General features: G+C 37.7%; 1 protein-coding gene across 1 annotated transcript; it reads right to left on the bottom strand.

Moving 5' to 3' along the window:
• Positions 1–2,282: 2,282 nt before the first annotated feature.
• On the bottom strand, positions 2,283–11,333 carry LOC140153133 (uncharacterized). Its single transcript, XM_072175774.1, is given in 4 exon segments — positions 2,283–2,724; positions 3,299–5,044; positions 5,047–5,819; positions 11,183–11,333. Coding segments are annotated over 4 exon segments (2,952 nt in total). The 5' UTR covers positions 11,286–11,333; the 3' UTR covers positions 2,283–2,394.
• Positions 11,334–12,322: the final 989 nt, after the last annotated feature.

The following is a 12,322-nucleotide window of genomic DNA, read 5'->3' as shown; positions in this document are numbered from 1 at the left end:
TAAAAAAAAACAGGTTTTTTTGTTTATTGCCTATCTGCTTGTGTCGTTCACCACAAAGTAGGTTTAAGTAATTGTTTAAGGTGTATATCCATACACCCCGAGACATACATATAATGGTTTACCATTACGACTTCAAATTATGTATTTTCTCCTTCTTTTCAACACTGGTTTTGGGCCATATCGGTTTTCAGTAGGGCTGAATATGTATCTTAAATGAGACCATACACCAATGTCGCAAGTAACTTCAAAGAACAACAGCAACTAAAATATCAGGGTTTGTGTTTTGTATAATCGTATAACCATCGATTATAAAATCAAGTCAGAGTATCATCAAATTATGCACCTTGTGCAGAATTCGCATCGTAAATAAAAAAAACCCATTGGATTGTTGATTGAACTGTAACCCTACCCCAGAGTGCTGTCAGACCCACAAGGCCGCATATTTTACAGTAAGTTGCTGATCACGGTGGCCCAAATCATTCCATAAAGCGTTCCAGGGATGCACTGTTTGAGATCAGCGCAAGCCCTAATCGACCTTCAGAAACCATCGTAACCAGGACAACCTCTTCGAGTTTCGTACGGGTAACAGGACAAATAGCCGTAAGATCCTTGTCCAGGGAATTTCAAACTGACTTCATTTTCCCCAGAACACATACGTACCATAGTGCTAGTGCTATTATGTAAGATCATTTGTGGTTTATAGAAAGCCGTTGACCACTGTGGCCCAAGACACACCTTATCAACCAGAGCTAAACAGGCGCAAACCCTGATCAGCCAACATTAGTTAAAATAGCCACCGCAGCCAGGATCAACTCCCCGAGTTTGGTACGGGTAGATCGTGACAATTAACAGTAAGTTCCTTGACAAGGGAATTTCAAGCAATTTTTCCAGGAGAATAGAAAATAGATACTGCGGGTCCGAACTCTTACCATGAAGCACTAGAGTCTAGCAACCTATACCGATTGCGCAAACTGGACTGCAATAACATAATTTGCAATCAAAAAGCACACAATTAAAACTTGGAAACAATTAAAAAATTCAAACAATCATATATCAATCATGTGAATACAGAGTAGCAAATTTGAAGTCAACATTAAAATTTTTTACTTAATAAAATATAACAAATGAGAACATTGCGTGAATGGATATGTGATTCTTAGTCCCGGGATCCCAATGCAGTTTTGAATTTTTGAGATACCAACAAATTTAGTACAAGAGCTTTTTTCTTGCATATTGGAAATTTGATAAGTAGATTATCATATGCTAAATAACTACTTAGACTTGCATTTCAAAAAGTGCATGTGCTTGCTCCTACCACAGAAAAGCAACGGAGGTCAACCAGGAAAGTTTTTTTGGGCTTTTCTATGGGCAGCTATTATTATACACAGTATTTCTTCCAGGATTTATGGTCAAAAGTACATTATAGGCCTATATGATTTGTGTGTTTCCATATATCAACAGGATATTATTCTAAATGTTTTACATTTCGTCACAAGTTGTAGTAATGTCATAACCTTAAGTGTGGAAACTTGATTTCAATATTTATTACTAAATAATTATGTCACAGTCATATCCTGATTGAAGAGAATTTCTCTACCAATAATCTTTCTCATAACATTCAAGAATATTATATTTGTGTTGTATTTGCAATAAATCTTAAGTTAATAGCTGTTAATACCGCTTAGTCATGTTAGTTAGGCCAATAATCTAACCTCATAAGCGTAATATAGATTGCACAATCCTGTACTTCTAAATATTGTGGTCTGAAGTATATAAAAAAGTGTATGTATTTAGAATATCAAACACTGGATGAATCCATCTGCAACGAGTGACGTCAAATTTTGGTTAAAAAAACCCACTTTTTTTGACCCAATTGTTTTGGGGCAATATAACAAAAAATTCTTCAGTACATTTAGTTTTAAATTATCAAAAACTAGATGCAAATGTCTAGGAAAGTTTTTTTTTTTAATTTTACAAAACACAATTTTTTTAAAAAATTTGGTTGAATACCATGCTCTTTTATTATTTTTGACCAAGATTTTGTGAATTTTAGCAAGATTTGACGTCACGTGGATTTGTCAAATACTTGATTGCAGGGTTAAGACAAACAGAGGAATATTAAAAAACTTCATGTGTTGACATTTAAATCGAACTTTTCAAAGCAGGTGTATGCTTATTAATTTAAAAAATGCAGGTCTCGTACTAGTTTATTTCATTCTATTTACCGACAGGTTCTTATTTCTCTAGCTTTTTTTTTTTTTTTAACGATCGACACATTTTGATACGTCATGTCATTTTCCCCTTTTGGAATCGTTACATTTACACAATAAAGATGTCAGTTCTCGGTAGCACTTTTGAACAACTAAAATACATGATTCAACAAAATTGACCAATTTAAACAGTTGATACCCCTTCCTTATTGTCATCATATCCAGGCAACACTTTCTGTTTTACCATATTAGATTCACTATCTGGTAATAACGAACTTTGAGTTGTCTTCCCGCTAGTTTTGTTGCCGCTTTTTTCTACTACTGAATCGTCGAAGTATGTCAGGTGTACTTTGTTAGCCCATAAGCGACCAATCCGAACATTAAAAGTAAACGCGAAAAAGATATAAAGACCTTGAAGTGAGTTGATGATGATGTAAATATACCAAAGAGCTGCCACGCCACTGAATGCCGCTGAGAAGGCGAAAATCCAAGTAAACCCCATTAGTGTTGCGATCTGTTAAGTATGAAGAAGTACAAGAATTGATGATTATACCTAATATAGATGAGTTGACCTATGATGTTACATGTTTACATTTAGGACGCCCTCTTGTTCACACAAGGCAAAATAACACACAGTGTCTATGACATACCACATAAAATCTTTTTGAAACTTATTAGATTGACCAGATAAGATTGGTTTCTCATTGAACTTGAAATGATATATTTTTTGACTAATAAATAAGTGTGAAATATTATTTTATTAAATGCTTCGAGGGGGCACTTAACATAAATGACCACACGGGTATGCTCTCCCGCGCAGCTCCCAAAGACCCCTGAATTATGACAGAGCACAGAAAGACCCTTGATTTTGACAATTATAGCACCAAAAGACCTCTAAATTGCTCATTTCTCACATTTGTTTCTGGCGATTGTCAACCAGAAAACCATGAAAGACCCTTGGTTTTGACTGTTTGCAGCTCCAAAAGACCCCCTTTACATATTCGCAGATCCAAAATACCCCCTTTCACCTCAAAATTCCGGGGGAGCATACCCGTATGATGTGCCCTTAACCAGAGGTTTCGACTCACCTTTATATATATGAGTAGCTCTTCATTGACACTTTTCAGCCTTGAATTTCGCTGTACCATCTTTGTGTTCTGTTTGGTCACGTGTATATTCCAAGCCGTCTTTAAGAACAATGCTATGTTGATGACTAGACACAAAACCAAGGGAACACCAAAAGCGACCAAATTTGCATATTGATTGTAGATCCAGCATACGCCTTGGTTGCCATATTGGAATGGAATATCTGAGCAGTATTGTATAACTAGACAAGGAACCACGACGGCAATAGGTGTCACCCAACCATAAATGAGGTACTTCAATATTGGAGTATTTCTTTCTTGATAACTCACTGTCATTTTGCTTGAAAATGTTTTGTTTAAATCATAGGCAAGTACATTACTCCAAGTAAATGTACACAGCCACAGGTAATGTAACAGTACAGCTATAAAAGTGCAAAAATTAGTGTTGCTTGTACTCCCAGCTCCAACGAGAAAGACCAATTGAGCAGTGAACAGGGCCGCCACTAAATTCATAATGGCCTTAATCGCGCGAGTTCTCAAATGTGAAAACACGCAGAATGTTACAAAAGTTACTGCCAGAGCTATTAATGATACGATACAACCTATCAAACTTAAAATAATTTGCGCTTGATCATAAGCAAGAAATGTGATAATTTGAGTCGAATTCCGCGTTCCGTTTTTGTCCAAAAATGAGCATACTTGTATCTGTCCACCAGTCGTGAAAATATACTCATCTTTCATGAAAAGTTCACCCGTTGGTTGATACAAGAGAGAATCATTTGTGACGTTGGTAAAGAGAGACGAGTTCAATGTTATGAGCGAACAAGCAAAGTGAATTGTGTCACAAATGTCTGCGTGAATTGTTTTGGTCCCTTCAGCTGGTATCTCTCCGTGTAATGCATATTGAATGGATACTGTTCCTTCTGAAAAGAAATACTTTGTGTCCCGACTTGTAATGAAAGTCACGTTTTCTGACCTTTCAATTGAAACATTTGAGAGTGATATCTGATTTACACATTCGGAAACTTTTGGTGAGCATGTTATGCTTAAAGTAAACCCAGTTGTGTTGCATGGATCCAATGATCCTTCACGCATTGCGAAAATACCATCAAATGTTTGTTCTAAATCAATAAAGGATGCAAACTCAGTTGACTTCATTTTGAAAATGAAGTGTCCAATGTCTTTGCCATCGATATTGGTACACCCATGTTTCGTACTGACAATGCTGACATTTGCTGGAATATACAACTTCTCAATACATTGTTTCGCTTCAGCAATGGCTGCAGTATTATTATCACAATTCGCATATGATATCTTTAAGTCCGATTTTAAGTTATTTTTGCAACCATTTCTTATGCTTACACATTCATTACCAATAAGAGAAAACCCTTCAGAACAAGAAAGTGTCCGACACTGGTCAGCAAATGGATCATAAACTTGTCCTTCTTCACAATTCACCTTTTCTATAGTTATAACAGTGTCGCGTACTTGAACGGAAACACCGCTATTTGAAGTGAAGTCAACTATCACTGATATTGGACGCAAGTCATGCCCCGGCCCGCCTACATCTGGCGCGATTGGATGAAAATAAATATCCGATTCAAACGACGATACTGACGATTTCAACGAGATCAGAGGAATGTTTTCATTGTAGCAATCCAGTTCAATATCAAAATCATCGCCAAGGTTGGATTTAGAGCAAAGGAAACAATAAGGATTGCGGTAAAACTTCCCGCCATCATCGGTAACATAAGCAGTATAATCATCATCACACCGGTCCAAAAATCTTGCCGCGCATTCGATGCGCAAGAATTAAAGTCTTTTAAAGTAGGATAACATCGGCGAGAACCTATCTGGGACGTAAATGAATCTGTGGGTTCGAATGATATAGGGCAGAATTTGTTGATAACTCGCAGAGTTTCTGCAAGCGATATCCCATGCGCAAGGCTATCTTCTATCAGCGGCAAAATATCCTCGTCACATTGGGCTAACAGCTTCCACCACCGAATATCTTTAAGAGAAATCTTGTTACACAACGCGCAATAGACATTCTTAAAACTTATACCGTAATTTGCTTCAGTTATTGGAATTACGGATTGAATATCAGTAGTGTTATGTTCCTGGCATTTTGGAGCAAATTCGGACCTAACATCAGGGCATTTGTCTATCATATATACTCCTGGTAGTGACGCATCTTCATTGTAAGAATAATAATTACTGTACTGTATGGATGCACCATCATAGTAATAATCATCTGGCGCGAAATTAGTCGAGGTATCGCTTGACAGCACAGGTGTAATGCAACCAATGGACTCAGTTCCAATTCCTAACTCCACCAACCCTGGATAAGCACCTTGTGCTGAGAGTCCATTGCAGGAGGAGACATCTTTACAACAATCATTGAAGAAGTGGCAATAGTCGTCACAGTTGCAAGCAGTAGTATTGGATTGGCACCCTCCACCTGCACATACGTGTGTATTGTTACACAAAAGAACGGTTTCATTACTGTCGAACATAGAGCCGCCTGTGAAAATAAAATAAAATAATGTTAATTAAGGGTAAATCCGATTACTCTTTGGTTTGCTTTGTTTATCTAATTATCGGGCATATCATTAGTAATACATATTTCTGTTCAGTAGAGTCCATGTTTTGTTCACTGCAACATTGATATCATAATTGATTTTACTTAGTTCTACTTCCAAATACAAAACATTGCACAACAAATTTACAATATATTAACACATTAAGGGTACACACGGTATGGTTGGTCGAAGCAGCCAAAATATCGATTTTCAATATCTAAATCAATATATTATTAAAAAATAACACTTGATTTATTGTTGTTAATGAGTTATGTACGATTTACAAAAGTGTTCTTGTTCCAGCCCTCTTTACAACATAACTCAAGAACCACAAGACATACAAAAGTATATCTGTGATATTTGAATTCTTCTTCACACTCGCTATGAAATGACCGATGCAATGTTTGCCAAAGCTCACTACCATTCGCAAGATGCTGTGAACTACCAAATCGCAACAGTTTAAAATAGTTGCTAACATTAAGAACACAAAAAATATTATGACATATAATTCAGTGAAAAGTAGAACATGCATAACCACGGTAACCCATTTCTTCCATACAAAATTGAAAAGAATCAGCAAGACGAACAAAAAAGAAGAGAATGCACAGAAGTATGAAACTGACGCGAGCCAAATGGAACAAACAGATTTTGTTAATGGGGCAAAAACAAGAATGGAATCCCATTTGAAATTAGCCATTTAAAAAGTGATATGCTAGTATACTAGCATACTTAAGGGTAGACGAGGTATTGTTGGTCGAAGCAACCTAAAAATCGATTTTCATTATCTAGATCAATATATTATTGAAAAATAACACCTTGATGTTTTGCAAAAGTTCATTCTACAAATTGTATACTTTGCAAACTTGCTTAATTTATTGTTGTTAATGAGTTATGTACGCTTTACAAAAGTGTTGTTGTTTCAGCCCTCTTTACAACGTAACTCAAGAACCGCAGCACCTATAAAAGTATATCTGTGATATTTTAATTCTTCTACACACTCGCTATGAATTGAGCAATGCAGTTTTTGCCAAAGCTCACTACCATTCGTAAGATGCCGTGAACTACCAAATCACAACAGTTTAAAATAATTAATAACCTTAAAAGTGCATTTTTCAATGCCTTTGATACTGTTTGTAAGTAAACTTCAGTTATCACACTACATGACACTACATGTATAATAATATATATATATAGAATCTGCTGAACTATTCACTTTTGGCTCAGCAAAAAATTACAAGAGGTTTCTCTTGTTTTGTTACTTTACGGATACTTTAAACTCCTATGTATGGATCGGACACACACTTGTTTCAGAATTGTGAGCATGATTTAACCTTTAAAACTTTACCCTATTTTTGACATTAAAATAGTTAAGAGAGGAGAGTTCACTTTCATCTTGTTTTGAGTTCTTACAGTTTCAGTTTGAGATTTTAGTAAGACCAGAGTACCACGAGAAAAGTGCAGAACACAATAAAAATTGGATCTAACCCCTAAAAATTGCCCCTTCCTGACTTTGTGAACGCCTTAGGGGCTGTGCAATAATTGTGAGCCCTGGGAGGGTAAAATTGGGGGGGGCAAGACATTTTTGTGCGAGCCGAAAGGGGGGGGGGATGGGCAAGCAATGTTTTGGCCAGCCGAGGGGGGGGGCAAGCGATTTTTTGGCACACATTCATGAGGTGCCTTTTAAATAAAACGCTCTAAAGAGGCTTAGGAAAACCGTACGAAAACGCTTTAATATGCAAATTTTCCTGCTCGCTGCGCTCGCAACATAATATCCAGGCCATTTAACGTTTACAAATTGGGAACCCAAAAATTTGGCATGTTTAAAAGGGGGGGGGTGGCAAAGATTTTTTGGCGGGCCGAGAGGGAGGGGCAAGCGATTTTTGGCAGGACGAGGGGCAAGCGATTTTGGCGGGCCATTCGGAAAAATGTTACCCTGGGGGGGCTCATAATTATTGCACAGTCCCTTATCACTTGGAACTTTTGCCAATTTTCTTCCACTTTTGAATCTTTTATTGAAAAGAATAAAAAGCAAAATACTTGCCTGCAAAGGTATGAACTTTTCATTATGTCTATTTCCTTATGTTGTTGCTTGCTCCTTATTTTTGCCTGTATCTCAATATCTTAATTTCATTATACTTTGGTCTGATAATCTGATTACTTTATATGGTGTGATGGGTCGGGAGTATATAAAACGGGGACCCCGAAAACGGGGACCCCTAGAAATTTGTCAGAAGCTTTATGGGGTGATTTTAAGGGGTCCCCGTTTTTGGGGTCCCCGTTTTACAGATTACCCTAGGTCAATCTGTAAAACGGGGACCCTAAAAACGGGGACCCCAAACTTGTGTATATTGGACAATTATATAAGAAGTGCTTACTACTTTCATAAATTACATTTGTAGTATTAGTATATCCATGGTGAATATTTTGTCGAGATTTGGAGACTCATCAGTCCTAAAATAGAGAGAAAAAATAGGGGTCCCCCGTTTTGGGGTCCCCGTTTTACAGATTACCCTGGGTCAATCTGTAAAACGGGACCCCAAAAACTGGGACCCCTAAAATTTGTCAGAAGCTTTATGGGTGAATTTAAGGGGTCCCCGTTTTTGGGGTCCCCGTTTTACAGATTACCCTAGGTCAATCTGTAAAACGGGGACCCTAAAAACGGGGACCCCAAAATTGTGTATATTGGACAATTATATAAGAAGTGCTTACTACTTTCATAAATTACATTTGTAATATTAGTATATCCATGGTGAATATTTTGTCGAGATTTGGAGACTCATCAGTCCTAAAATGAGAGAAAAATAGGGGTCCCCGTTTTTGGGGTCCCTGTTTTACAGATTATCCTGGGTCAATCTGTAAAACGGGGACCCCAAAAACGGGGACCCCTAGAAATTTGTCAGAAGCTTTATGGGGTGATTTTAAGGGGTCCCCGTTTTACAGATTACCCTAGGTCAATCTGCAAAACGGGGACCCTAAAAACGGGGACCCCAAAATTGTGAATATTGGACAATTATATAAGAAGTGCTTACTACTTTCATAAATTATATTTGTAATATTAGTATATCCATGGTGAATATTTTGTCGAGATTTGGAGACTCATCAGTCCTAAAATAGAGAGAGAAAATAGGGTCCCCGTTTTTGGGGTCCCCGTTTTACAGATTACCCTGGGTCAATCTGTAAAACGGGGACCCCAAAACGGGGACCCCTAGAAATTTGTCAGAAGCTTTATGGGGTGATTTTAAGGGGTCCCCGTTTTTTGGGTCCCCGTTTTACAGATTACCCTAGGTCAATCTGTAAAACGGGGACCCTAAAAACGAGGACCCCAAAATTGTGTATATTGGACAATTATATAAGAAGTGCTTACTACTTTCATAAATTACATTTGTAGTATTAGTATATCCATGGTGAATATTTTGTCGAGATTTGGAGACTCATCAGTCCTAAAATAGAGAGAAAAAATAGGGGTCCCCGTTTTTGGGGTCCCCGTTTTTTGGGGACCCGTTTTACAGATTACCCTGGGTCAATCTGTAAAACGGGGACCCCAAAAACGGGGACCCCTAAAATTTGTCAGAAGCTTTATGGGGTGATTTTAAGGGGTCCCCGTTTTTGGGGTCCCCGTTTTACAGATTACCCTAGGTCAATCTGTAAAACGGGGACCCTAAAAAAGGGACCCCAGAATTGTGTATATTGGACAATTATATAAGAAGTGCTTACTACTTTCATAAATTACATTTGTAATATTAGTATATCCATGGTGAATATGTTGTCGAGATTTGGAGACTCATCAGTCCTAAAATAGAGTGAAAAAATAGGGGTCCCCGTTTTTGGGGTCCCCGTTTTACAGATCACCCTGGGTCAATCTGTAAAACAGGGACCCCAAAACGGGACCCCTAGAAATTTGTCAGAAGCTTTATGGGGTGATTTTAAGGGGTCCCCGTTTTTGGGGTCCCCGTTTTACAGATTACCCTAGGTCAATCTGTAAAACGGGGACCCTAAAAACGGGGACCCCAGAATTGTGTATATTGGACAATTATATAAGAAGTGCTTACTACTTTCATAAATTACATTTGTAATATTAGTATATCCATGGTGAATATTTTGTCGAGATTTGGAGACTCATCAGTCCTAAAATAGAGTGAAAAAATAGGGGTCCCCGTTTTTGGGGTCCCCGTTTTACAGATCACCCTGGGTCAATCTGTAAAACGGGGACCCCAAAGTTAAAAAACGGGGACCCCTAGAAATTTGTCAGTAACTTTATGGGGTGATTTTAAGGGGTCGGACATTGTTGTCAAATTTCTGCCTTTTGTCTATTTCCCTGTAAATCAGTCCGTTTTCTCCACTACCGTGCCATTTTGACCCCGACTATGACAATGGGCCGATTTTAGTCAAACTATTAACAATGGTCAATATTTTATGGAGTTTACTATATAAGAATGGCTGATAATTTCTCAGTACAACTTGTATATATTGGGTACCAATCATTTTGATACACCCTGTACTATAAATATAGGTCAACTTTCTTACCTGTTAAGTTTGCAGCAGACCCACCTATGCACATTAGTTTAGGGATGGTGCAATGACAATGTGTACACCGGGGTGGTGAATTATTGGAGCGGGGGGGGGGGGTACAAATATTTATATTTGGGCATTTGATTTCATGCTCTTAAAAGGTTTAGAAACATGGTAGGAAACATGTTTGCAGCATGATCGCGATACTGTTTGACCCTTGACGACCCCCTTGATTGTACCAAATTTAGGCTTAATAGGGGCATACTTTAACATTTGAACCCATATGACCTTTGACATCGGATGACCTAGGTTTGATTATTTTTCCTCCTCATGGAGGGGCAAAGCTTAAAATTTAGCCCCTACATGACCTTTGACATCAGATGAGCTCAATTTTATTTGTTATATATGTTCCCCTCATATGAACGATTTTACCCAGTACACTAAGTACTGTATTCGCAATCACGCGAAACGATCTTTGACCTAGGATCATTTCTATTATGTTTTACAGATTTTATGTCATCCGTTGGAAAGGGAGGGACAATTTTTTTGGCCGCGTCCGGGGGGTAAGCGAATTTTGGTAGATCAATTTATGAATTCATTACATTTTAACAACATTTTAGAAATGATGTTGCAGTGTTTTTCATACAAAATGTTTAAAACGTTTTGATGACTTAGTAAACCCGCATTTACTATTAAAACGTTTTTAAATGTCCTAAGACGTGTTGCGTTTGCTAGGGTACTATGCATGTATGTAAGCTTATAATACTACTACTAGGCATACTACTATATGAATTACCTGATGGATCCCAATCTATCGGTGTCTCAGCTGTTCCATCTTGTGAAGCTACCACTTTCCATGAAAGGCAAAGGACTATCACCAAAACAAATTTCCAAAACATGCTGAAGCAGAATAAAATGTATTCTGTATGTTACGACTATGCTACGAAACTCTATGTTTCTGATGTTAGATATTAAAAAGCCGTGGGCGAAATTCCATTGAATAATCTCGGAGGTATAGGGTTATATGGTGATTTTATGGGGTGATTTTAAGGGGTCGGACATTGTTGTCAAATTTCTGCCTTTTGTCTATTTCCCTGTAAATCAGTCCGTTTTCTCCACTACCGTGCCATTTTGACCCCGAATATGACAATGGGCCGATTTTAGTCAAACTATTAACAATGGTCAATATTTTATGGAGTTTACTATATAAGAATGGCTGATAATTTCTCAGTACAACTTGTATATATTGGGTACCAATCATTTTGATACACCCTGTACTATAAATATAGGTCAACTTTCTTACCTGTTAAGTTTGCAGCAGACCCACCTATGCACATTAGTTTAGGGATGGTGCAATGACAATGTGTACACCGGGGTGGTGAATTATTGGAGCGGGGGGGGGGGTACAAATATTTATATTTGGGCATTTGATTTCATGCTCTTAAAAGGTTTAGAAACATGGTAGGAAACATGTTTGCAGCATGATCGCGATACTGTTTGACCCTTGACGACCCCCTTGATTGTACCAAATTTAGGCTTAATAGTGGCATACTTTAACATTTGAACCCATATGACCTTTGACATCGGATGACCTAGGTTTGATTATTTTTCCTCCTCATGGAGGGCAAAGCTTAAAATTTAGCCCCTACATGACCTTTGACATCAGATGAGCTCAATTTTATTTGTTATATATGTTCCCCTCATATGAACGATTTTACCCAGTACACTAAGTACTGTATTCGCAATCACGCGAAGACGATCTTTGACCTAGGATAATTTCTATTATGTTTTACAGATTTTATGTCATCCGTTGGAAAGGGAGGGACAATTTTTTTGGCCGCGTCCGGGGGTAAGCGAATTTTGGTAGATCAATTTATGAATTCATTACATTTTAACAACATTTTAGAAATGATGTTGCAGTGTTTTTCATACAAAA

This window comes from Amphiura filiformis, chromosome 5, assembly GCF_039555335.1.
Source record: "Amphiura filiformis chromosome 5, Afil_fr2py, whole genome shotgun sequence".
Classification (NCBI taxonomy): domain Eukaryota; kingdom Metazoa; phylum Echinodermata; class Ophiuroidea; order Amphilepidida; family Amphiuridae; genus Amphiura; species Amphiura filiformis.
Note: the sequence above shows the minus strand (reverse complement) of the source record. Positions and strands in the feature narration are given on the sequence as shown.